This window comes from Triticum aestivum, chromosome 6D (genome assembly GCF_018294505.1).
Source record: "Triticum aestivum cultivar Chinese Spring chromosome 6D, IWGSC CS RefSeq v2.1, whole genome shotgun sequence".
NCBI classification, from domain to species: Eukaryota; Viridiplantae; Streptophyta; class Magnoliopsida; order Poales; family Poaceae; genus Triticum; species Triticum aestivum.
The window spans coordinates 432,754,771-432,781,131 of NC_057811.1; the positions used below are offsets into that span (position 1 = coordinate 432,754,771).

A 26,361-nucleotide genomic window follows, 5' to 3' on the forward strand; every position below is an offset into this window, starting at 1 on the left:
ATATACATTTCTTGAAGTTTTAGAGAGAATAGGGCTCGGACACAGCAAAAATATCCAGTGCATATGCACGGCAAAGATCCCGTATATTTTGCCTTGAGCCACCTACGGTGCATAACGATCTCCAAGAGGGGCATCCTTCCGTCTTATCGACGCCGACGTGTTCGCGGACGCTTTCCATGCCATCCCGACGCCTCCACTCCACCCACGGCCAGCCTGGTCGGCGGCGGCGCACGGCACGCGTCGCCGCGCGGTTTGCCCGCGCTCCCACCTTCACCCCCTCGTGAAGGTATCCGCGCCGGCTGGAATCCCCTCGCGCCAAGTAAAGCAAAGCAAGGCTCAGTGCGCAAGCGTCCCTCTCCCAGTCTCCCTCCCTCTCCATTATTCCTTCGCCCCGTCTATATAATCCTCCGCTCCTCGCCCTCCCGTACGCCGTCAAACACAGACGTCGAGGAAACAGCCGCACGCGCGCGCGCCAAAGCCGCGGGTTTCTGTAGAGTTCATGTGACGCGACGCGCGCGATCGAGCATGGCGAGCGGCGGCGCGGGGGGATACTACCACGGCGACCGGTACGGCTACGGCTACTCGTACCCGCGGCAGCAGGCCGCGCCGTCGGCGACGTCGTTCCACATGTGCCTGTTCCTGGCCACGGCGTGCCTCCTCGGCGGCGTGTCGCTCTACTCGCACTGCGAGTCCGCGGTGGAGAGCCTCGTCGACCAGCTCCGGGTCGCCGTCGTCCTGTCCCCGTTCGTCCTCCTCCTCGCGGCGCAGTACTGGTCCGCGACCGGGCGGCGCTGGCGGTCGTCGTCGTACTCGTCGTCGTCGCTGGACGCGGCCCCGGCGCCGGTGGTGTCGTGGGAGCAGCAGCCGCCCTGGTACGACCAGCGGCAGCGGGACGGCGGCGCGTCGTCGCCGTGGGGCGTGGCGCTGGCGCTGGCGCTCGTCCTGCTGCTCATCTCCTACCAGTCCTGCTTCCAGTACTGGTGGTCCCCCGTCGTCCGCCGCCGGCGCTGAGCTCCGTCGATCGGATCATTCGCGCGCAGCTAGAAGCCTAGAACTAGTATAGCATTTGGTCACGTACGGGCAATGCTAGCTCTCTTATATTTCTTCACAGAGGGAGTACTACTGTACTAGGCAAGAAAATTATCGGCAATTGGCAGAGCAGGATTTTGCTGTCTAAACCATCAGAGATGTCTTAGCCGTCAGAAAACTATCACTAGGGTATTTGGAGGATGTAAACTGCAATAAACTGTTGTGATATACTTATAAATAATAAAGAGCAGTATTCTTGCATTTGGCAGTTATCAAATTATTTCGGTCTTTTAGCTGACAAATTGCTCTCCAACCGAAGAAACACTACTCGTACTGTACTGTATCATTTGTGCATATTAATTTGGTTCTCTATGAGGCATCCCTCCTTCTCTGAACATACACTTAGTCTTTTAAAACCACGAATCTTTGCAAAGAATATAAGAACCAAACCGCTTAACCAAAGTACTACTACTTTCATCAGTACTTTTATATTAAACGACGAATCTTTGAATGCATTTTCTCTCCCGAAAAGGAACCAAAGTACAATATGTTACTAGCAAACACCGATCACGCCTAGCTTTAGTTTTGATTTTGCTGCCAGTTAACTAATCGAAATTGTGCCGCAAAGAAAAAAAAAAGTTAACTAATCGAAATTGACCAGTGAAGAACGTGGAAACGCTGCAAGAAAGAAAGAAAGAAAGAAAGAACGAACGAACGAAAGAGAAATGCAATACAGGTATCTTTCTTCTCTTTCGGCCGGTGATGGACGAGTAAAAGCACCTTTCTGCGCTACTAGATGACCGTGTGGGGGCGAGTACCTAAAACTAAAAGCAACCGACCCCAAGTATTCCAGATTCTTGTCACCCTCTGTATGTGACATTTCTTGGCTTCCCTTCCTAGCGAGTAGCGACCGGAATCTCACGGAGGAGTTCCTGTTGGCGTCGCACGGGCTCGATTTCTCGGAGTTTCTTTTTCTTTCAGTCGCACCTACAGATTTTTTATTAAATGTGCTCCAGATTTTTCTGCATTCCATTAGGCACAAAGCACAAACAAGGGACAAATGAGTCTGGTTACAGAAGCAGCAGCCAAGATCACAAAGATGATTATGAATCTAAAAGAAGCAAGACCTGATGACCAGACAATATTACAGGAACACCTGCATTTTCAGGCAGCCAACAGAACCTGGTATTCTTTCAAAATCCGAACCCCATCACAGCTACTATAAAACAAAGGTGCCATGTTTTGAGATCTCGATGCAAGGAGGAGACCTTACAAACAGAAACAACGCAAAGGTGCAGATAGAAGCAGAAGCATGTTCGGACTCATCAGAAGAAGAAATCTCAGTGCTGGAACTCATCAGAAGAGAAAATGACAGATACAGCTTCAAAATCTCCAAAGTGAAGGCTAAAGGAAAACCAACAATGATTGGTGTGTGTGCTATCCTTTCCTTTTGGCGATCATTCCTTTTAGGCTGTCATGGCTTTCAGCCTCCCCGGAGTAGTGAACTGATTTGGCAGCTCTCTGCACGCCTTCCTGAGAGATCCGGCGGCAGCCTATAACGATCAGCAACTCCAGCTTTTGTGCACGTGCCAAGGCAGCCATTCCATCATCTGTCACTCTCTTACATTTGCGGAGCGTGAGACTACTCAAGCAAGGAGCCTGTATAATGAAATTCATACCAGCATCAGTTATAGACCTGCAATCCACGAGCTCGAGCTTCTCCAGAAACTGTGAGGATGAGAGGCCCTTCATCCCCTCGTCATAAAAAATGCTGGCACCATTTAGAACAAGAGCACGAATCGGACATGATTGGATGAGCGTTATAATACCCTCTTGTGTGAAGCCTATTTCAGTAGGATAAATGGGATCGCAAAATGTGAAGGTGAGCTCAACAACCTGAAGCATAGGGCAGCTAAGAGCTAGAGCCTTAAGGCTAGCATCAGTCAATGGCGTCCTAAACTCACCATCTTCACATCGCAGAGGCATGAGACGAAGTGAGATGGTTTTAAGGTTGCTGCACCTCTGGAATAGTGCAATCATCTCATTCTCATTTAGACCAATAACATACTCCAGGTAAAGTTTCTCCAATGCTTTGCACTTCCCCAAGAGAAAACGAAGTCCAATTTCTGGCTCAGTTATTATATGAGCCAACCTAAGATCCTTCAGATTATCACAGCAGATGTCATAGCTATATGGGTAGCCAGACACGTAGGAGGGATCACGGGCCCCTGGCATCCAGTAATTTCCATTAATCTCGAACTCAAACTTTTGGAGATTCGACCATCCTCGACCAAACTTTAAGAGGTCATACTGGCTGATACCATCGCAATCCTTTACAACAAGTTCCCCCAGTGATCCATACCTCCTAAGGTACTCCAACCACTCCCTGCTGTCTACTGCTGTACAGTCAACAAGGTGGAGAACCGAAAGATACCTGCAACCAACCGCCACCCGAAAAATCCCAGTAGAAGTGACTGCTGGTGCATGGTTCAGCCTGAGGGACCTCAATTTTTTGCACTCAGCTAGATAACCTAGACCAGTGTCATCGATGTATGAGCAGAAGCTTAAAGCAAGATCAGACAGCAAGGAGCAGTGAGATGATAAAACAAGTAGGCCTTGGTTGTTCAACTGGTCCCCGTTACTGGACTTCGACCCAGAGTAATTGATCTCTACTTTTACCAAATTGGGGAACCGGGAAAACAGCGATACCAAGGCTTCTGTTCAAGGGTCGAGTCCACGGCCAACACGGATAGCATCCCTGTGCTCCGCCTCGACAGTGCAGAGCTGCTTCGACACGAGGGAAAGAGAATTAAGATCACTTGTCTTGGTAATCCTCTTGACGATCTCTCCAAGCAGTGGCTCTGGGAGACCCTCCATCGAGTATCTCAGCTGCACAACTTGGGCAGTCTCAAGACCCGGCTTGGTGCTGAAGTAAAGATTCTATTATCAGAATGGAACATAACAAGATAACCAATTAACAGCTGTAAGAACAAATGTAAAAGGAAACATCAGTGAAATATTAAACTTTTCTTATACCAGTTTGAAAGATTCATGTGCTCATCTTCACAATGAACAGTAACCAACTGACTGCAGGCTAATATTTATATCATGGAACAGAAAAATGTTACAAGGGAAAATTAACCAAACGACCTAATCATATGAAATTGCTGCTCGGTGGGGGTAGGGGGAGGGGATTTCCTATAATAAGTACACCAATTAAAACAACACAAGTCCACGAGATGATCGAACATCCACCTCCTGAATTTAACACGCATATCTGGAAGGACCTAACCAACTCCAGAACAGGTTTTACCAAAATAAATAAACCAGGCTATTTCCTCTAGAATCTCACCGATATTCCAGACCCAAACGCGGTGGGCTAACTGCATCAGCAGAGCAATGTTGCTCGAGAAGGGTAGGGAATGGATCCAGGCGCGTACCTCGGAGGAGCCGACGAACCAGGAAGTGGGGCGCCGGCCGGGAGGGAAGTGCTGGGCGGAAACGGCCGCGAGCAGGGGTTGGAATGGGTGGGGAGACCTCCGCGGCGAGGGGGTCGACAGCAAAACCCTCGCCTTCCTCGTGGCGTGGGTCGGTTTTGAGCGTCGGCCTCGCAGCACCAACAAAGGTGACTTGGGCTTGGCCCGACTTGATGATAGGACCTCGCAGCAGCAAGAATTACCATCCCTCAAAAAGAAAAAGAAAAACTCCCCAAAAAAGTCAAAAAGAAAAAAACAGCAAGAATTACCGACTACTCCCTCCGTCCTTTAAAGAGTGTACTTCCAACATTATTGAAAGGTCAAACTATCTCAAAGTTTGACCGAGTTTGTGCAAAAAGATATCAATGTTTATGAAACCAAACAAGTATATGATAAAAATATATTTTATCATGAATCTAATGCTACTAATTTAATGGTATAAATGTTGATGTATTATTATATAAATACGGTCAAACATAAAAAAGTTTGACTTTCCAACAAAGTTGAAAGTACACTCTTTAAAGGACGGAGGGAGTACGCAAGAGAACATCTCCACTTAAAAAAAGGCGGCTGCTACAAATAAGCCGACTAATTTTTACATAAATCGTCGGCTTGCTAGCCGTCGGATCCTATCAACGCGACATCGAATCGTCGTCCTCTCGTCGGATCTCTCCCTTTCATTCTCCTCTGACTGCATCGGCATAACAGCGCGCCCCTCGCTCCTTGACTCTCAGACGCCACGAAGCAACCATCGGGAAGCCGTCGCAGCGCTGCCGAGCACCGATGCGCGAGCTGCGTTCACCTCCGACCTCACTTTCATCGGCGGCGAGCTGCGTTGCAGTACCGGCGCCTCCGACCTCCCTTGCGTGCTCCATTGCAGCCAACCACACAACATCACCGCCGGCCTCTGCAGCATCCCCACCGTCACGCAGCATCGTCGCAGTGTCGCCGACTTGCAGCCTCAGGAGTGCTGCCTCGCAGGCTCGCCGCGTCGACGAGCTACATTGCGGCACCGGTGCCTCTTGTTGCGTGCGTCGGGAGTGCTGCATAGCAGCGCCGGGGGGGATGCAATGCAGCTGCGGCACGAGCGCGCGGTGCTCCAACGCAGCACCGGCGGTCCGTCACAGCTCCGGCCATGCTTAAATGCAGCCGCGACACCGGCACGCGGTGCTCCAACCCAGAGCCGGCGGCCCCGTTGAAGCTCCGGCCATGCTTCAACGCAGCTGCGCCATCGGCACGCGGTGCTCCAACCCAGCGCCGGCGGCCCCGTCGAAGCTCCGGCCATGCTTCAACGCAGCCGCGACACCGGCACGCGGTGCTCCAACCCAGCGCCGGCGGCCCCGTCGAAGCTCCGGCCATGCTTCAATGCAGCCGAGACACCGGCACGCGGTGCTCCAACCCAGCATCGGCGACCCCGTCGCATCTCAGCCATGCTTCAATGCGGCCGAGACACCGGTGCCGGTAGCACCAAACAAGCGGCTAATGAATAAATAGGCAGTTTTTCGATTAAATTAATCCATGAATGAATCATGAGCATGACATGGACAGCATTGGTAACACACTGATTACGATCTAACAGAGCATGTACTACACACATAGTAGAAACATCTACGCATATTGCTAGTACTGCTACAACAGAAAGAAACACGAGAGGGATAAACGATGTATACCCTCCAATCGGCCACGCGGCGGCGGTGGCGGTGGCAGCAGCCGCGGCATCCTCAGCGGCCTTCTTGTCGGCCTCGGCCTTCTCAGCGGCGGCACGGTCGGCATCGGTTGACATGGTGATGACGAAGGTGATGCGGACGTAGATGAACAGAAGCGAGCAGTCGCGTAGTCGCTACCCAAAAACCTAATCGCCCCTCTCCCGTACAGGATCCGGAGAGGCGGGGTTTCGGAGGCCTGCTCTCCCGTCAACCGTGTACGCGGTGAATGGGACGGAGTCGCCGGCGGCAGCAGCAGCAGAGGAACAACATGGGCGTGGAGGCGGAGATGGAGATGTGTTCTGTTTTCGCGGCGGCTTGGGTTGGCAGCGCCCCACATATATATGTGCGGCCACGCGTGGAGAGACGTGGGCTGAACCCACGTCCAAGTCGATAGCCCATGATCCAACGTCTCAGATCGTGGTCCTACCTGTCAAAGACTCTCCGTTCCTGACCGGCAAAAAGAAGCGCATAGGAGTGAGCTCGGCTCGGCTCAATCCCGCAACCCGCGGCGTGGCGAGCCGAGCGGAGGAGGAGGAGTGCGCGAGGGCTTCTTTTCTTCTCAAGCTCCAATAGCATGAGGGAAAGAATCCCTTATAAACCACTCCAACTCTCCTTCCACTTCCGGGGTGGGACTAAACTTCCCACCACCTTGTCATGCCACCTACATGGGCCCTTAGAGATTAAATCTGAAATTGTCATATGGGCTCTAGGCCCATCTCATATTTCAACAATCCCCCACCAGATCTCAGGGGCCCACTTGTCCTTTGTTCCAAACGCTGTTTTGATATACCAGCATCTCAGTGGAGACCGATTAGGGTTGAGCTCCACCTAGACCAAGTAGTTACACTCCTTCACAACTGAACAATGGACTATGCCTTGAATTGTCAGTTTGGCGTCAAGAAGTTTCACCACAAGTCTCACTGATACGAGGCTGCCGAAGGCCGACCCCTCGGGTGGAGCATATTAGTCACACTCCTGGCCTGTTCATGAGCTTGCTAGAGATCACCCCAATCTCATAGACTGTGACCAGCAGTCGGGCTCATATAGGTGTGTTCCTCCAAAGATCGCTCTGTAGGATAGCATCTTGCTTATACATATAAGCCTTGGAACACATTAAGACAGTAGTCATCCTTCCATACAGTTTCCGAGAGTATTGCATCTCCAACAGAGTGGGTTAGTAAAGTTACTCTCCTCAGTTCACCGCTGGCTTGTTTTCCCAGGTCCTACTTCATGGGATCTCCGATCACATAGGTTGGGTTACTACCATGGCAACTCATGTGGGTCTCATACCCATCTCCCTTGATGCGCTATCTATCACAACACGTGATAGCCCTTTAGTGAAGGGATCTGCCAGATTCTTAGCTGTTTGAATATAATCCAACGCTACCACTCCGGAGTTTCTCAATTTTCTGACAGCTTTCAATCTCATTCTTATGTGTTTGTTGGACTTCATGTTGTCCTTTGAACTCTTCACTTTGACAATAATTGTTTGATTGTCGCACTTCATAAGGATGGCCGGAACCGGCTTCTCAACCACTGGCAAGTCCATCAACAGATCTCGAAGCCATTCTGCTTCGCCACCCGATGTGTCTAATGCTGTTAATTCTGCTTCCATTGTCGATCTTGTTAAGATTGTTTGCTTGCAAGACTTCCAGGAAACAACACCACCTCCAAGAGTAAACATATACCCAGTTGTGGCCTTCATCTCATCAGCATCAGAGATCCAATTCGCATCACTATACCCTTCAAGTACCGACGGGTATCCGGTATAGTGAAGTCCATAGTTCATAGTACCTTTCAGATAGCGCATAACTCTCTCAAGAGCACGCCAGGAAACAAATCGGCTCAGTTTGCTAATAGCAAATGCGATGTCAGGCCTCGTTGTGCTCGCTAGATACTGGAGTGAACCAACAATCTGAGAGTATCTCAATTGATCTATAGCTGTGCCTTTAGACTTTCGAATCAGCACACTAGAATCATATGGTGTTTGAGATGGTTTGCAGTCCGAATATCCAAAGCGACTCAACACCTTCTCGACATAATGGGATTGTTGGGGAACGTAGCAGAAATTCAAATTTTTCCTACGTGTCACCAAGATCAATCTAGGAGATGCTAGCAACGAGAAGGGAGGAGTGCATCTACATACCCTTGTAGATCGCGAGCGGAAGCGTTCAAGAGAACGGGGTTGATGGAGTCGTACTCGTCGTGATCCAAATCACCGATGATCCTAGCGTCGAACGGACGGCACCTCCGCGTTCAACACACGTACGGAGCGGGGACGTCTCCTCCTTCTTGATCCAGCAAGGGGGGAGGAGAAGTTGATGGAGATCTAACAGCACGACGACGTGGTGGTGGAAGTAGCGGGATCCCGGCAGGGCTTCGCCAAGCGCAAGCGGGGAGGAAGAGGTGTCACGGGAGGGAGGGAGGCGCCAGGGCTTGGGGTGCTGCTCCCATGCGCCTCCCCACTATATATAGGGGTGGAGGGGGCTGGTTTCTTGCCCTCCAAGTCCATTGGGGCGTTGGCAAAGGTGGGGGAAAGAAATCCCATCATTTCCCTTCCCCACCGATTGTTATCTCCCTTTTTTAGGGATCTTGATCTTATCCCTTCGGGATATGATCTTATTCCTTCTAAGGTGGGACCTTGGTGCGCCTTGACCAGGGGTGTGGGGCCTTGCCCCCACTACCCACGTTCATGTGGGTCCCCCCATGCAGGTGGGCCCCACTTCGGAACCTTCTAGAACCTTCCCGGTACAATACCGAAAAATCCCGAACATTTTCCGGTGGCCAAAATAGGACTTCCCATATATAAATCTTTACCTCCGGACCATTCCGGAACTCCTCGTGACGTCCGGGATCTCATCCGGGACTCCGAACAACTTTCGGTTAACCGCATACTAATATCTCTACAACTCTAGCGTCACCGAACCTTAAGTGTGTAGACCCTACGGGTTCGGGAGACATGCAGACATGACCGAGACGACTCTCCGGTCAATAACCAACAGCGGGATCTGGATACCCATGTTGGCTCCCACATGTTCCACGATGATCTCATCGGATGAACCACGATGTCGAGGATTCAATCAATCCCGTATACAATTCCCTTTGTCAATCGGTACGTTACTTGCCCGAGATTCGATCGTCGGTATCCCAATACCTTGTTCAATCTCGTTACCGGCAAGTCACTTTACTCGTACCGTAACGCATGATCCCGTGGCTAACTCCTTAGTCACATTGAGCTCATTATGATGATGCATTACCGAGTGGGCCCAGAGATACCTCTCCGTCATACGGAGTGACAAATCCCAGTCTCGATTCGTGCCAACCCAACAGACACTTTCGGAGATACCTGTAGTGCACCTTTATAGCCACCCAGTTACGTTGTGACGTTTGGTACACCCAAAGCATTCCTACGGTATCCGGGAGTTGCACAATCTCATGGTCTAAGGAAATGATACTTGACATTAGAAAAGCTCTAGCAAACGAACTACACGATCTTGTGCTATGCTTAGGATTGGGTCTTGTCCATCACATCATTCTCCTAATGATGTGATCCCGTTATCAATGACATCCAATGTCCATGGTCAGGAAACCATAACCATCTATTGATCAACGAGCTAGTCAACTAGAGGCTTACTAGGGACATGTTGTGGTCTATGTATTCACACATGTATTACGGTTTCCAGTTAATACAATTATAGCATGAACAACAGACAATTATCATGAACAAGGAAATACAATAATAACCATTTTATTATTGCCTCTAGGGCATATTTCCAACAGTCTCCCACTTGCACTAGAGTCAATAATCTAGTTCACATCACCATGTGATTAACACTCAAAGTTCACATCGCCATGTGACTAATACCCAAGAGTTTACTAGAGTCAATAATCTAGTTCACATCACCATGTGATTAACACTCAATGAGTTCTAGGGTTTGATCATGTTATGCTTACGAGAGAGGTTTTAGTCAACGGGTCTGCAACATTCAGATCCGTGTGTGCTTTACAAATCTCTATGTCATCTTGTAGATGCAGCTACCACGCGCTACTTGGAGCTATTCCAAATAACTGCTCTACTATACGAATCCGGTTCACTACTCAGAGTCATCCGGATTAGTGTCAAAGTTTGCATCGACGTAACCCTTTACGACGAACCCCCTTTCCACCTCCATAATCGAGAAAATTCCTTAGTCCACTAGATACTAAGGATAAGTTCGACCGCTGTCATGTGATCCCTTCCTGGATCACTATTGTACCCCTTGACTAACTCATGGCAAGGCACACTTCAGGTGCGGTACACAGCATAGCATATTGTAGAGCCTACGTCTAAAGCATAGGGGACGACCTTCGTCCTTTCTCTTTCTTCTGCCGTGGTCAGGTCTTGAGTCTTACTCAATACTCACACCTTGTAACACAGCCAAGAACTCCTTCTTTGCTGATCTATTTTGAACTCCTTCAAAATCTTGTCACGGTATGTATTCATTTGAAAGTACTATTAAGCGTTTTTGATCTATCCTTATAGATCTTGATGCTCAATGTTCAAGTAGCTTAATCCAGGTTTTCCATTAAAAACACTTTTCAAATAACCCTGGATGCTTTCCAGAAATTCTACATCATTTCTGATCAACAATATGTTAACAACATATACTCATCAAAAATTCTATAGTGCTCCCACTCACTTCTTTGGAAATACAAGTTTCTCATGAACTTTGTATAAACCCAAAATCTTTGATCATCTCATCAAAGCGTTCATTCCAACTCCGAGATGCTTACTCCAATCCTTAGAAGGATTGCTGGAGCTTTGCATACTTGTTAGCATCTTTCAGGATTGACAAAACCTTCTGGTTGTATCACATACAACCTTTCCTCAAGAAAATCGTCGAGGAAACAATGTTTTGACATCCTATCTGCAAGATTTCATAAATAATGCAGTAACTGCTAATATAATTCTAACAGACTCTTAGCATCGCTACGAGTGAGAAAGTCTCATCGCAGTCAACTCCTTGAACTTGCCGGAAAACATCTTAACGACAAGTCGAGCTTTCTTAATGGTGACACTTACCATCATTGTCTGTCTTCCCTTTAAAATCCATCTGTACCCAACAGCCTTACGACCATCAAGTAGTTCTTTCAAAGTCTATACTTTGTTTTCATACATGGATCCTCTCGGATTTTATGGCCTCGAGCCATTCGTCGGAATCCGGGCCCACCATCGCTTCTCCATAGCTCGTAGGTTCATTGTTGTCTAGCAACATGACTTCCAAGACAGGATTACGTACCACTCTGAAGTAGTACGCATCCTTGTCGTCCTATGAGGTTTGGTAGTGACTTGATCTGAAGTTTCATGATCACTATCATAAGCTTCCACTTCAATTGGTGTAGGTGCCACAGGAACAACTTCCTGTGCCCTGCTACACATTAGTTGAAGTGACGGTTCAATGACCTCATCAAGTCTCCACCATCCTCCCACTCAATTCTTTCGAGAGAAACTTTTCCTCGAGAAAGGACCCGTTTCTAGAAACAATCACTTTTGCTTCCAGATCTGAAATAGGAGGTATACCCAACTGTTTTGGGTATTCTATGAAGATGCATTTATCCGCTTTGGGTTCGAGCTTATCAGCCTGAAACTTTTTCACATAAGCGTCGCAGCCCCAAACTTTTAAGAAACGACAGCTTAGGTTTCTCTAAACCATAGTTCATACGGTGTCGTCTCAACGGAATTGCGTGGTGCCCTATTTAAAGTGAATGCGGTTGTCTCTAATGCCTAACCCATAAACGATAGTTGTAATTCGATAAGAGACATCATGGTATGCACCATATCCAATAGGGTGCAGTTATGATGTTCGGACACACCATCACAATATGGTGTTCCAGGCGGTATTAGTCGTGAAACAATTTCCACAATTTCTTAATTGTGTGCCAAACTCGTAACTCAGATATTCATCTCTATGATCATATCACAGACATTTTATCCTCTTGTCACGACGATCTTCAACTTCACTCTGAAATTACTTGAACCTTTCAATAATTCAGACTTGTGTTTCATCAAGTAAATATTCTCAGCATCTACTCAAATCATCTGTGAAGTAAGAACATAACGATATCCACTGCGTGCCTCAGCACTCATTGGACTGCACACATCAAATGTATTACTTCCAACAAGTTGCTCTCTTGTTCCATCTTACTGAAAACGAGGCCTTTCAGTCATCTTGCCCATGTGGTATGATTTGCATGTCTCAAGTGATTCAAAATCAAGTGAGTCCAAATGATCCATCTGTATGGACTTTCTTCATGCATATATACTAATAGACATGGTTCGCATGTCTCAATCTTTTCAAAAACGAGTGAGTCCAAAGATCCATCAACATGGAGCTTCTTCATGCGTTTTATACCAATATGACTCAAGTGGCAGTGCCACAAGTATGTGGTACTATCATTACTATCTTATATCTTTTGGCATGAACATGTGTATCACTACGATCGAGATTCAATAAACCATTCATTTTAGGTGCAAGACCATTGAAGGTATTATTCAAATAGACAGAGTAACCATTATTCTCCTTTAATGAATAACCGTATTGCGATAAACATAATCCAATCATGTCTATGCTCAACGCAAACACCAAATAATAATTATTCAGGTTTAACCCCAATCTCGATGGTAGAGGGAGCATGCGATGCTTGATCACATCAACCTTGGAAACACTTCCAACACATATCGTCATCTCACCTTTAGCTAGTCTCCGTTTATTCCGCAGCTTTTATTTCGAGTTACTAACACTTAGCAACCGAACCGGTATCTAATACCCTGGTGCTACTAGGAGTACTAGTAAAGTACACATTAATATAATGTATATCCAATATACTTCTGTCGACCTTGCCAGCCTTCTCATCTACGAAGTATCTAGGGTAGTTCTGCTTCAGTGACCGTTCCCCTCATTTCAGAAGCACTTAGTCTCGGGTTTGGGTTCAACCTTGGGTTTCTTCACTAGAGCAGCAACTGATTTGCCGTTTCATGAAGTATCCCTTCTTGCCCTTGCCCTTCTAGAAACTAGTGGTTTTACTAACCATCAACAATTGATGCTCCTTCTTGATTTCTACTTTCGCGGTGTCAAACATCGCGAGTTGCTCAAGGATCATCATGTCTATCCCTGATATGTTATAGTTCATCACGAAGCTCTAATAGCTTGGTGGCAGTGACTATGGAGAACCATCACTATCTCATCTGGAAGATTAACTCCCACTCGATTCAAGTGATTGTAGTACTCAGACAATCTGAGCACATGCTCAACGATTGAGCTTTTCTCCCTTAGTTTGCAGGCTTAAGAAACTTGTCAGAGGTCTCATACCTCTTGACGTGGGCATTAGTCTGAAATCCCAATTTCAGTCTTTGGAACATCTCATATGTTCTGCGACGTTTCAAAACCGTCTTTGGTGCCACAATTTTAAACCGTTAGCATCACACACTGAACTATCACGTAGTCATCAAAACGTGTATGTCAGATGTTTCGTAACATCTACAGACGACGCTCGAGGTTCAGCACACCGAGCGGTGCATTAAGGACATAAGCCTTCTGTGCAGCAATGAGGACAATCCTCAGTTTACGGACCCAGTCCGCATAATTGCTACTATCAACTTTCAACTAAATTTTCTCTAGGAACATATCTTAGTAGAACTAAAGCGTAAGCTACGACATTATTTGCAAAGACCTTTTGACTATGTTCATGATAATTAAGTTCATCTGATTATTTAATGAACTCCCACTTAGATAGACATCCCTCTAGTCATCTAAGTGATACATGATCCGAATCGACTAGGCCGTGTCCGATCATCACGTGAGACGGACTAGTCATCATCGGTGAACATCTCCATGTTGATCGTATCTACTATACGACTCATGTTCGACCTTTCGGTCTCTTGTGTTCCGAGGCCATGTCTGTACATGCTAGGCTCGTCAAGTCAACCTAAGTGTTTTGCTTGTGTTCCGAGGCCATGTCTGTACATGCTAGGCTCGTCAACACCCGTTGTATGCGAACGTTAGAATCTATCACACCCGATCATCACGTGGTGCTTCGAAACAACGAACCTTCGCAACGGTGCACAGTTAGGGGGAACACATCTCTTGAAATTTTAGTGAGGGATCATCTTATTTATGCTACCGTCGTTCTAAGCAAATAAGATGTAAACATGACAAACATCACATGCAAATCATAAAGTGACATGATATGGCCAATATCATCTTGCGCCTTTTGATCTCCATCTTCGAGGCGCGGCATGATCACCTTCGTCACCGGCATGACACCATGATCTCCATCATCATGATCTCCATCATCGTGTCTTCATGAAGTTGTCTCGCCAACTATTACTTCTACTACTATGGCTAACGGTTAGCAATAAAGTAAAGTAATTACATGGCGTTTTTCATTGACACGCAGGTCATACAATAAATTAAGACAACTCCTATGGCTCCTGCCGGTTGTCATACTCATCGACATGCAAGTCGTGATTCCTATTACAAGAACATGATCAATCTCATACATCACATATATCATTCATCACATCCTTTTGGCCATATCACATCACATAGCATACCCTGCAAAAACAAGTTAGACGTCCTCTAATTGTTGTTGCATGTTTTACGTGGCTGCTATGGGTTTCTAGCAAGAACGTTTCTTACCTACGCAAAAGCCACAACGGTGATATGCCAATTGCTATTTACCCTTCATAAGGACCCTTTTCATCGAATCCGATCCGACTAAAGTGGGAGAGACAGACACCCGCTAGCCACCTTATGCATCAAGTGCATGTCAGTCGGTGGAACCTGTCTCACGTAAGAGTACGTGTAAGGTCGGTCCGGGCCGCTTCATCCCACAATGCCGCCGAATCAAGATAAGACTAGTAACGGCAAGCAAATTGAACAAATCATCGCCCACAACTATTTTGTGTTCTACTCGTGCATAGAATCTACGCATAAACCTGGCTCATGATGCCACTGTTGGGGAACGTAGCAGAAATTCAAAATTTTCCTACGTGTCACCAAGATCAATCTAGGAGATGCTAGCAACGAGAGGGGAGGAGTGCATCTACATACCCTTGTAGATCGCGAGCGGAAGCGTTCAAGAGAACGGGGTTGATGGAGTCGTACTCGTCGTGATCCAAATCACTGATGATCCTAGCGCCGAACGGACGGCACCTCCGCGTTCAACACACGTACGGAGCGGGGACGTCTCCTCCTTCTTGATCCAGCAAGGGGGAGGAGAAGTTGATGGAGATCCAGCAGCACGACGGCGTGGTGGTGGAAGTAGCGGGATCCCGGCAGGGCTTCGCCAAGCGCAAGCGGGGAGGAAGAGGTGTCACGGGAGGGAGGGAGGCGCCAGGGCTTGGGGTGCTGCTCCCATGCGCCTCCCCACTATATATAGGGGTGGAGGGGGCTGGTTTCTTGCCCTCCAAGTCCATTGGGGCGTTGGCAAAGGTGGGGGAAAGAAATCCCATCATTTCCCTTCCCCACCGATTGTTATCCCCCTTTTTTAGGGATCTTGATCTTATCCCTTCGGGATATGATCTTATTCCTTCTAAGGTGGGATCTTGGTGCGCCTTGACCAGGGGTGTGGGGCCTTGCCCCCACTACCCACGTTCATGTGGGTCCCCCCATGCAGGTGGGCCCCACTTCGGAACCTTCTAGAACCTTCCCGGTACAATACCGAAAAATCCCGAACATTTTCCGGTGGCCAAAATAGGACTTCCCATATATAAATCTTTACCTCCGGACCATTCCGGAACTCCTCGTGACGTCCGGGATCTCATCCGGGACTCCGAACAACTTTCGGTTAACCGCATACTAATATCTCTACAACTCTAGCGTCACCGAACCTTAAGTGTGTAGACCCTACGGGTTCGGGAGACATGCAGACATGACCGAGACGACTCTCCGGTCAATAACCAACAGCGGGATCTGGATACCCATGTTGGCTCCCACATGTTCCACGATGATCTCATCGGATGAACCACGATGTCGAGGATTCAATCAATCCCGTATACAATTCCCTTTGTCAATCGGTACGTTACTTGCCCGAGATTCGATCGTCGGTATCCCAATACCTTGTTCAATCTCGTTACCGGCAAGTCACTTTACTCGTACCGTAACGCATGATCCCGTGGCTAACTCCTTAGTCACATTGAGCTCATTATGATGATGCATTACCGAGTGGGCCCAGAGATACCTCTCCGTCATACGGAGTGACAAATCCCAGTCTCGATTCGTGCCAACCCAACAGACACTTTCGGAGATACCTGTAGTGCACCTTTATAGCCACCCAGTTACGTTGTGACGTTTGGTACACCCAAAGCATTCCTACGGTATCCGGGAGTTGCACAATCTCATGGTCTAAGGAAATGATACTTGACATTAGAAAAGCTCTAGCAAACGAACTACACGATCTTGTGCTATGCTTAGGATTGGGTCTTGTCCATCACATCATTCTCCTAATGATGTGATCCCGTTATCAATGACATCCAATGTCCATGGTCAGGAAACCATAACCATCTATTGATCAACGAGCTAGTCAACTAGAGGCTTACTAGGGACATGTTGTGGTCTATGTATTCACACATGTATTACGGTTTCCAGTTAATACAATTATAGCATGAACAACAGACAATTATCATGAACAAGGAAATACAATAATAACCATTTTATTATTGCCTCTAGGGCATATTTCCAACAGGGATTGCAGAAGTGTATCCCCACCCTCGTCATCTCTCAATAGCTTGATGTTCAAGATAACATCAGCCACTCCAAGGTCCTTCATCTCAAAGTTCTGAGATAGGAAAGTCTTAACCTCCTTGATCAACTTGAGATTAGTCCCAAATATCAGTATGTCATCAACATACAAACACAGTATAACTCCTTCGCCCCCACCATAGCGATAGTATACACATTTGTCGGCCTCGTTAACAACAAAGCCAACAGATGTCAACGTTTCATTAAACTTGTCATGCCATTGCTTAGGCGCTTGTCTCGGGCCGTACAAAGATTTCACCAACTTACACACCTTTCCTTCCTGACCATCTATCACAAAGCCATCGGGCTGTTGCATATAGATTTCCTCCTTTAGCTCTCCGTTCAGGAAAGCCGTCTTAACATCCATGTGATGAATGAGAAGACCATGTGAGGCCGCCAACGAGAGTAATACTCGAATGGTGGTCAGTCTGGCCACAGGTGAATAAATGTCGAAGAAATCTTCTTCTTCTTTCTAGGCGTAGCCCTTGGCCACAAGCCTAGCCTTGTACTTTTCTATCGTACCATCGGGCCTAAGCTTCTTCTTGAACACCCACTTGCATCCCAATGGTTTGCAACCATAAGGACGTTCAGTAAGCTCCCAAGTCCCGTTAGCCATGATGGAATCCATCTCGCTACGGACCGCATCCTTCCAGTAGTCAGCTTCTGGAGATGCATACGCTTCTGAAATAGAAGTGGGATTATCCTCCACGAGGTATATGAAGAAATAATCACCAAAGGTCTTTACAGTCCTTTGTCTCTTGCCCCTACCAAGGGTTTCCTCATTATCCTCCTCAGGATTTTCATCATGTGTTTGTTTATAATATTCCATCGGAATGGCAGGTTCAGGAGTCTCCTCAGATTCCTGTCTAGAAGTGATTTGTACATCTCTCATGGGGAAAATGTCCTCAAAGAATGTAGCATCCTTAGACTCCATAATTGTACCGACCTTCATGTCATGTACCTCAGATTTCACTACTAGAAATCCAACACTATTCATAGCGTAGCCCAAATTAACACAGTCCACGGTCTTTGGTCCAAGCTTACGCTTTTTGGGGATCGACACATTAACTTTCGCCAAGCAGCCCCAAGTACGTAAGTACGAGAGTGTTGTCCTTCTCTTGGTCCACTTCTCATAAGGAGTGATCTCGTTATCCTTTGTCGGAACTTTATTCAGGACATGACATGATGTCATTATAGCCTCCCCCCACCACGCCTTGGATAAATCTGATGTATCTAACATGGCGTTAACCAAATCAGTTAGAGTACGGTTTTTTCCGCTCGGCAACCCCGTTTGACTGGGTGAGTAGGGAGGCGTCCTCTCGTGAATAATGCCGTGTTTCGCACAAAAGGCATCAAACTCTTTCGAGAAGTACTCTCCACCACGATCTGACCGGACTCGTTTAATTTTATTTTCAAGTTGATTCTCAACTTCTGCCTTATAGATTTTGAAGTAGTGTAGAGCCTCATCTTTAGTATTTAACAGATACACATAGCAATATCTAGTGAAATCATCTATCAAAGTCATGAAATATTTCTTTCCACCTTTAGTCAACACACCATTCATCTCACAAAGATCAGAATGTATGAGTTCCAGTGGCGCCAAGTGTCTCTCCTCTGTTGCCTTGTGAGGCTTGCGAGGTTGCTTAGATTGCACACACGAATGGCACTTAGAACCTTTGGCTAAAGTGAAACTCGGGATTAAATTCGATTTTGCTAGCCGCGTCATAACGCCGAAACTAATGTGACAAAGACGTGAATGCCAGACTTCAGATTCATTAACACTCAAATGAATATTGTTCACGACTTTATTACATAGATCTGCAAGAGAAAGGCGGAACATGCCTCCGCATTCATAACCCTTTCCAACAAATAGTCCATATTTCGTAACAACTAATTTATTAGACTCGAATACCAACTTAAACCCTTCTCTACATAGAAGGGAGCCACTAACGAGGTTCTTCTTGATGGCGGGGACATGCTGCACGTTCTTCAGCTGCACGATCCTTCCCGAAGTAAACTTCAAATCGACCGTGCCAACACCAAGAACAGAAGCACTCGCGCCATTCCCCATCAGTACGGACCCGTGACCTGTGGCCTGGTAAGAAGAAAACAATGAAATGTCAGCACACACATGAACACCTGCACCTGTGTCGACCCACCAATCGGTGGAAGGCCAAACTAAAAATACAGCAAATAAATTACCGTACCCAGATGCACCACTCTCATTGTTGCTCACAATCATATTGACAGACTTGGAGTCCTACCCTGGCTTCTTGTACTTGTTTGGGCACTTGTTGGCCCAATGTTCAACCGAACCACAAGTAAAGCAGCCCTCATCCTTCTTGTTCTTCTTGAAGGTCTTCTTACCCTTCTTCTTAAAGTCGGCACTCCGTTGGACACCGTTCTTTCCCTTGGGCTTGTGGGAATTGGAGTTCTTTTGATGCACCATATTGGCCACAGAAGTTCCTTCGACCCCTTTTCCGTGCGAGTCCTTTGCCCTTGAATTCTGCTCAACACTCAGATGGCCAATGACATCCTCCACAGAGAATTCACACCTCTGATGTTTCAGAGTGGTGGCAAAGTTCCTCCAGGAATTGGGGAGCTTGGCGATCATGCAGCCCGCGACAAACTTGCCCGGTAACTCGCACTTAAGAAGCTCAAGCTCCTTAACAATGCATATTATCTCATGAGCCTGCTCCAACACAGGACGGTTTTCAACCATCTTGTAATCGTGGAACTGCTCTATAATATACATCTCGCTCCCTGCATCGGCCGCCCCGAACTTAGATTCGAGCGCCTCCCACAAGTCTTTGGCAGACCGCACATGCAAATATGCGTCAACCAGCTTATCTCCAATCACACTCAGAACTGCCCCGAGGAACACGACAGTGGCCTCCTTGAACGCCTTCTCCTGTTCAGGAGCGATCGTTCCTGTGAGAGTCACACCGGCGACCCAGAACACGTTCATGGCCGTGAGCCATAAGGTGGTTTTAGTCTGCCAACACTTAAAGTACGTCCCCGTAAATGGGGACGGTTTCAGTGCAGCAGCAAAACCAGAATTTGAAAAACTCCTACACAGATTAGGTTTTTGGATTGATGAATAAATAGGCAGCTGGTGGAGGAGGAGGAGTGCGCGAGGGCTTCTTTTCTTCTCAAGCTCCAATAGCATGAGGGAGAGAATCCCTTATAAACCACTCCAACTCTCCTTCCATTTCCGGGGTGGGACTAAACTTCCCACCACCTTGTCATGCCACCTACTGGACCCTTAGAAATTAAATCTGAAATTGCCATATGGGCTCTAGGCCCATCTCATATTTCAACAGCGGCCGCCCTCCCGCCTGCGTCGCAGCAGTGCATCGAGCGTCGCCACCGAGGGGTTGCAGTGCAGCACTATGGCGGTTATGTGCGGGGCTTCATCCGCCTTCGATTGTAGTGGCGATGCAGCTGGTGGCGCACGCTGTCGCTCCGCAGCAGCGTCACGGAGGTGGCGGCGTTGCCATGGGAAATCCTCTCTCGCGCAGGAACGAACAGAGGTGGAAGGAGACGCACGTGAATAGATAAGGTCGCTGGAAGGGGAAAGCAGTGGATGGCCCCAGGGGCACGTGTCGAGCGCACAACGCGGTTTACGCTCGTGATAAATCAGTCGGTTGATTTTAATATTTTTCCTTAAAATATTTGATGCCAGACAAACAGCGCTTTAGGTTCGATTTTGCTGCCAGTTAACTAATCGAAATTGACCTCACAAAAAAAAACTAATCGAAATTGGCTAGTGAAGAACGTGGAAAAGCTGTAGGAGAGAAAGAAAGAAAGAAATCTCGCACCGCTCAAAAAAAAATCTCGCAAAAAAAAGTGAAATGCAGTACATGACAGGGTGGGAATCGCATTCCCGACTTTTCCCACCCTGTCCTGTACTTTACTCGTCAGCACTGGCCGAGACATCTCTGACATGAACGCAACCAACCAAGAAGGGTTCCATGTCAACTCAAGCTTAAGCTTCTGGCCTGGGTGAAGCAGTGTTTAGTTTTCAGTTCACTCTTAGAAACTCGGTAGAAGCTTTTACGAGTTGCAACCATAAGCAGAAGACGGAGTGGAAGAAGTGGTACAGAGCTGCGAGTCTCTGTATGCTGCAACTCACTGCCCTCCAAGTCCAAGAAGCAGCATCAGCAGACAGGGTGAACCCTGGATTCAACCAACCAACTGCAGTCAGTCCTTGCTCTCCGGGGGGAAGTCCCATCCAGCCCTTGTCTGCAACCGTTTTGGTAGTGCAGATTCAGACAGTTAGCTTTACACATTATTCAGGTTGTGCAGCGATGGATGGAACTCTGAGATCTGAAAGTAGTTGCCTCGGCCGGGGTCTTGTGCGGGCTGCAGTATCACAGACCTCGGGCTCGGGGTGTTGCCTCGGGGATTCAGGTAGTTGCTCTCAGCCAGACCGGTTGACAAGAGTCTCAGCGCAGCAGCACATGGGCGGACGTGCGAGAGCAGAGAGGCCGCCGTACGTCCCCGACCCAGACGCCGCCGTATGCCCCACGGAGCACTGCGCGCGCGCGCGCTGCGCTTGTCGCGGCAGCAGCATTGGGGCTACTTGGTAAGGTCGACAGTCGCTCGTTGAGCTCTCCGCACACCTTTGACCTTGATTTTCCTGGCGTCGAATCGGATGATCGGACCGGAACGTCGGGCGTGGGCAAGGCCTTCTTCCTCCTCTTGGGCTCACCAAACCTTAAACCGGGATCTTCAGCTTGCTTTCAAGTGCTTCGCCATCCTCCTCGACAGCGCCTCAGGTGAGGTTCCGACTTGGTTAAGAAAATACTACTCCCAACCATTGTTTTTTCTTTTCCCTTAACTTGCTCAACAGCTTAAAGTGATCACAACACCTTGTCAGTGCCATCTGAACCTGTGAGAGCCCAGAAGCAGATGCAACATATAGCCGCAGATGTCCTTCAGGTTCAAGAGCAAATCTATCGGATTCAGGAAAAAGAACATGAACAAAAGCTGGCACCAGGGATCAGGCTGATACATTAACCACCACCTATATAAACCTTCATTGAACACTAGTTTCCACAACACTACCTTTTTACATGCACGGCACAGGAGCTCCTAGCTAGAATATGCTCTCTCTTTTCTTTCCCTTTCTTTTTTGATTGGCATAATTACTCTTCCGGCAGAGAGAGAATAACAAGATACTGGCTCTATGACATTAAAGTGAGGTGACTCAACGCTCTTGCGGCGACCGCTACCAACACACAGCCAACAAAATACAGCCAATACGAGTGCCCCGACCGGCGACCCAGAACCTGTGCCTGCTTCTCCCCGCGAGTCTCTACAGAGTCATCCGAGTCGGGTCCTACTTGCTGCCATTCATCAGATTCATCCTCCGAGTCGGATGACCCTTGCTGCCATTCATCCGATTCGTCCCCCGAGTCTGATCCCCATTGCTGCCATTCGTCAGATTCATCCTCTGTATGGCCTGGCTTCTCCAAGTGTTCACATACTAGTGTTTTTTCTTTTTCTTCCAGGCAAACATCTACAAGCGCCTTTTGTATGCTCCTGGGCATACGGTTTAGTGGTACAAATTCCAAGATGCTGAAAAGATGGAAAAAGTGCGAAAAAGAAAAAGGTCAGTACATGGTTCTTCTGATTTTGAAGTAGACGGATTTATTTATTTATTTTCTGTTTCGAGTGCTAGTACCTGTCTAGAGCTCCAAGGGCAACCCTGATTTGACGCTTCATGGCTTCAGTTGTTGATGGATCACTCAGAGGTGACTCCTTCAGTAGTTTATAGAAATCGTCCAAAGCTCTAGGGAAGCAAGAGGCGTTAAATAGTCCCACAAACAAAGTGCAGTTCATAAAGTTTCCTCGTATATATACACACATACATACATACCGTAAGCAGGAATCTACAGCCATGGAAGCACCTTCTCCTTCACCATTATAGGAAGCATAGTTTACCACCTGGACCAAGTTTTTTTAAAGGATTTAGGTAACTACACAGTTCATAATCTGGAATACAAATACACTAGCGACGGCTGTGTCATAGTTTCAAGAGACTTCGAAAAAGAATTTGAAGCTCTGGAAGAAAATATGTGTGCACAGTTTGAACTCAGAACATGAAAACCTGGACTAATTAAGCCTGCAAGTCACCAAAACAGAACTTACTGCCTTAATATCGAAACACAGAGCTGATGCTGGACACCAGTAAGGTAGTGATTTGCAGCATGCATCACAAGCTGACCCCTGAGAATCCAACCATTCATCTGCAAAGGACCAAACACCAAATACATGTGAATATTCTGGTCATCACAGTCAATTCACAATATACGCAGAAGCAAACAATTGTTCTGTAACAATTTAGCAGATATGCTTGCTTAACAAAATTCCAACAATAGTATTATTGACTTGAACAAGAATTTACAGTAATGCTGCAGATTAAACTGAGAAGACATTTGCAGAGGTAGTAAGGAGATTAATTCGGAATCAAAACTCTAAGCATGAACATCTGCACCTGAAGATGTGGTATATTACAACCAAATCAATCCCATAAAAAAGTAGTATTTCAAGGAGTGGACTTATCAATTACCAAGTTCCCTGAACCAGCGTTGAGTCAACAGCACTTGCAGAGCACACTGTGAAGCACTCATCCTGGCAATAAGCAGCCAACAGCAGCAGCAGAAATCAACACGATGTCATGCAAATGAAAATTCAAATACAGGTAAAAATAGCAATGCATGAGTTACCTCTTAAAGTATTTGTCCACTGGGTTGCCCATCTCAGGCCCTGCAATTTATTCGACAAAGGAAGAGTTATATACAAAAGATGGGGAAAGAGATGATACAACTTCTCAAGGGGGCATTTTTTTATGAGAGGGGGGAATCTCAAAGTGCTTGTTCTCTGGATATTTTTTACATAATATGCCGTGGTAGGCACGAGATAGCATATCATTTAAAATAAATGGTACAAAAAAAACAGTGCATAACATAGATAACGAAGTAAATACGGAACATAAACGCAGATCAACATGAACAAGAAATGCGACTTGCCTCTTATCCTGTGCTCGGCTTGAATTTCCTCTTCTTCCAAGATTCCTCCATCACATCCAACGAGTGGTTCTTCAGACTTGTTTCCTAATTGGAAAAAAAAAACTGACAGTGACAGTCTGCCAACGAATGCAACTGGGAGAAAAATGCAAACTAAAATGTGTTCTCCCCGTTTGATTAGAGAAACGGAACAAGTTGGCACATCACGGCTTCGAACCCCATAAGCATGACACTAATTATTGAAGTCATGTACCAATCATTCCACAGAAATCATGAGGACAGTCTCTGCCATGAATCAAAACTCTAAGCATGCATATCTGCACCTGAAGATGTGGTATATTACAACCAAATCAATCCCATAAAGAACTAGTATTTCGAGGAGTGGATTTATCAAATTAATCATTCCACAGAAATCATGAGTCATCTTGACTCTATGCCAAACAGACAGTCTCTACCATGAATGGTTATATTCCAGCTTGTTTCCTAATAATTGCCAAAAAAGAACCAAACTGACAGTCTCTGAAATATGCAATTCAGAGTAAAATGCAAATTCTCCCTGGTTGATTTGAGGAACAGAACGAGTTGGCTCATCACCACCTCACATCGCATAAGCACCATGCCAATAAAAGAAGTAATGTACCAATCATCTCACAAAGATCCTGAGTCATCTTGACTCTCTGCATTGACAGTATCAGCAGCTGTTTCACCTTGCATACTGGTAACTAACCACAACATGAAACATTAACTCATGAAGGTTACTGAACTGGCTGTTGATTTTCAAGTTTGATGAACAGCTAAATTGTAATGAACACAAACAGTCTAATGCCAATAATGTCAAAACTAAAACATAGTTGTCCTAAGTAAAGACTTAACCAACCAAGAGTTCAAAAGATATAATGGTAAGCAAATCACATGACATGAGGTATGAGGAGAAAGAAGGCAGAATAATCAGACCTTGGGTCATGTTGTTGAGGTAACTGGGGAAGGCACATGGGGAGAACATTGTACTGGGGCAGTACCGTCCGGTCGAAACCGGGGCTAGTCCCTCCACAACCGCACTTTTCATGTCAACGGCGATGACCCAGGCCTTGTCATGTTCCCCACCCACCTTGGCCATGATGTGAAGAAGATCATCGTTGCGCACGCTCAGGGTGGGTAGTAAGAAAACCAGTTTCTTCAGCTCTAGCTTATGGGTCTCATGGTTCCACAGCTCAGGCAACAGAGCAGAATATCTTGGATCAACCGAGATGTTAGCGACATCAACTCTGGTGTGCTTACGCCAACTTCCCCAACAGATGTTTCTGATCCATGTGGTGGCTCTCCGGCCTTTACCCTTTATCATGCAGTCAGGTTCATCGAAGCCTATCTCGACGAATTTGATCAGACCGTCATAGCAGGCGACATCGTGGAAGCATTGCGCCGAGTGACGAGTGAGACGGTAGTAGGGTGTGATGCAAACCCCTGGCGCCGGGAAGGGGATGTATTTTACGACAGGACACTCGTCGAACAGGTCGCAGAGGGGAGTAATGCCGCGTGAGATATCAACCCAGCCCAGCGCGCTTGCTCCGACCGCGATCTGCTTGGAGGTCGCATAGGGACGCAACAATGCGGCGTGGCCTCCTTCTTGCTCCAGGAACATGTCTCTGACGAGAAGACGTAGGCATCGAACTGCCACTGCCAGGCGTCACCTCGGGCAGTCCAATTGCGATCGAGGAAGGCGACGGCGTAGCGCTCGCCGCCGCGCGGCAAGAGGCCAAGCTGGTGGGATTTGACGGCCTCGACGCCGGGGGGCTCCGGGAGGAGTTGCAGTGAGGGCGCCCCCGCGGCGCCGCGGGCCGTGTAGACGAAGTGATGGGTGGAGATCCGCCTCTCGCTGGGGAAGCTGAATCTGACGCGGAAGAGGACGAAGGCGGCCTCGGCGCAGACGACCTGGGGCTCGCCGGAGAAGTCGTCCTCTTGGAGGCCGGGGCAGTGGACGGAGAAGTAGGAGACGCCCGGCGGGTCGACGAGCCAGAAGGACACCTCGACGGCTCGGCCCTCGGCCGTGTGGCCCTCGGCGGTGGTCGCGTTCCGGAACGCCCAGATGCGCGCCGTCTTGCGGAGTAGGACCCAGTCGGGATAGGCGGAGGAGCGTGGGGAGGCGGCGGCGCCGCCGGCGATGTATGGCCCGGTCAGGGAGGAGGGGTTGAAGGAAGCGGTGGTGATCCACGCCATGGATCTCTCTAGTGGTCGAGGGCGGCGCGGCGAGCTAGGGCACGGCCGCGGGGAATTGGATTGCCTTTCTCTCTCTCTCTTTTCTACTCCCTCCGTTGTATAGTTTTTGGTACGGAAATTA

General features: G+C 47.6%; 3 protein-coding genes across 4 annotated transcripts; 1 reads left to right on the forward strand and 2 right to left on the reverse strand.

Moving 5' to 3' along the window:
* The first annotated feature begins 215 nt into the window (after nucleotides 1-215).
* LOC123141855 (uncharacterized) lies at nucleotides 216-1,290 on the forward strand. Its single transcript, XM_044560921.1, has one exon. It carries the CDS (start codon nucleotides 526-528, stop codon nucleotides 1,009-1,011), a length of 486 nt encoding a protein of 161 aa, XP_044416856.1. The 5' UTR covers nucleotides 216-525; the 3' UTR covers nucleotides 1,012-1,290.
* Nucleotides 1,291-2,062: 772 nt separating this feature from the next.
* On the reverse strand, nucleotides 2,063-4,609 carry LOC123141856 (F-box/LRR-repeat protein 14-like). The gene is made up of 2 exons (XM_044560922.1): nucleotides 4,470-4,609; nucleotides 2,063-3,955 (listed from the first exon to the last, which is right to left on the reverse strand). The coding sequence occupies exon 2, from the start codon at nucleotides 3,262-3,264 to the stop codon at nucleotides 2,467-2,469; it is 798 nt and encodes a 265-aa protein (XP_044416857.1). The 5' UTR covers nucleotides 3,265-3,955; nucleotides 4,470-4,609; the 3' UTR covers nucleotides 2,063-2,466.
* A 17,391-nt stretch (nucleotides 4,610-22,000) lies between these two features.
* Nucleotides 22,001-25,683, reverse strand: LOC123145620 (uncharacterized). Of its 2 annotated transcripts, XM_044565084.1 has the most exons (8): nucleotides 24,981-25,683; nucleotides 24,030-24,113; nucleotides 23,727-23,766; nucleotides 23,570-23,631; nucleotides 23,149-23,246; nucleotides 22,877-22,944; nucleotides 22,682-22,789; nucleotides 22,001-22,575 (listed from the first exon to the last, which is right to left on the reverse strand). In XM_044565084.1, the coding sequence occupies exons 1-8, from the start codon at nucleotides 25,663-25,665 to the stop codon at nucleotides 22,182-22,184; spliced, it is 1,539 nt and encodes a 512-aa protein (XP_044421019.1). In that variant the 5' UTR covers nucleotides 25,666-25,683; the 3' UTR covers nucleotides 22,001-22,181. The 2 variants fall into 2 exon arrangements, with proteins under 2 accessions (XP_044421019.1, XP_044421018.1); XM_044565083.1 differs by having other exon boundaries at nucleotides 22,682-22,944.
* Between the last annotated feature and the right edge of the window lie 678 nt (nucleotides 25,684-26,361).

Excerpts from the sequence above, each read along its gene's own strand:
- LOC123141856 (XM_044560922.1), bottom strand. The coding sequence starts at position 3,264 with ATGCCAGGGGCCCGTGATCCCTCCTACGTGTCTGGCTACCCATATAGC.
- LOC123145620 (XM_044565083.1), bottom strand. The coding sequence starts at position 25,665 with ATGTTCCTGGAGCAAGAAGGAGGCCACGCCGCATTGTTGCGTCCCTAT. Across the intron at positions 23,247-23,569 it reads ACGCTGGTTCAGGGAACTTG|ATGAATGGTTGGATTCTCAG; the intron begins GTAATTGATAAG and ends GGTCCTTTGCAG. Across the intron at positions 22,945-23,148 it reads TGTGTTTCGATATTAAGGCA|GTGGTAAACTATGCTTCCTA; the intron begins GTAAGTTCTGTT and ends AACTTGGTCCAG.
- LOC123141855 (XM_044560921.1), top strand. The coding sequence starts at position 526 with ATGGCGAGCGGCGGCGCGGGGGGATACTACCACGGCGACCGGTACGGC.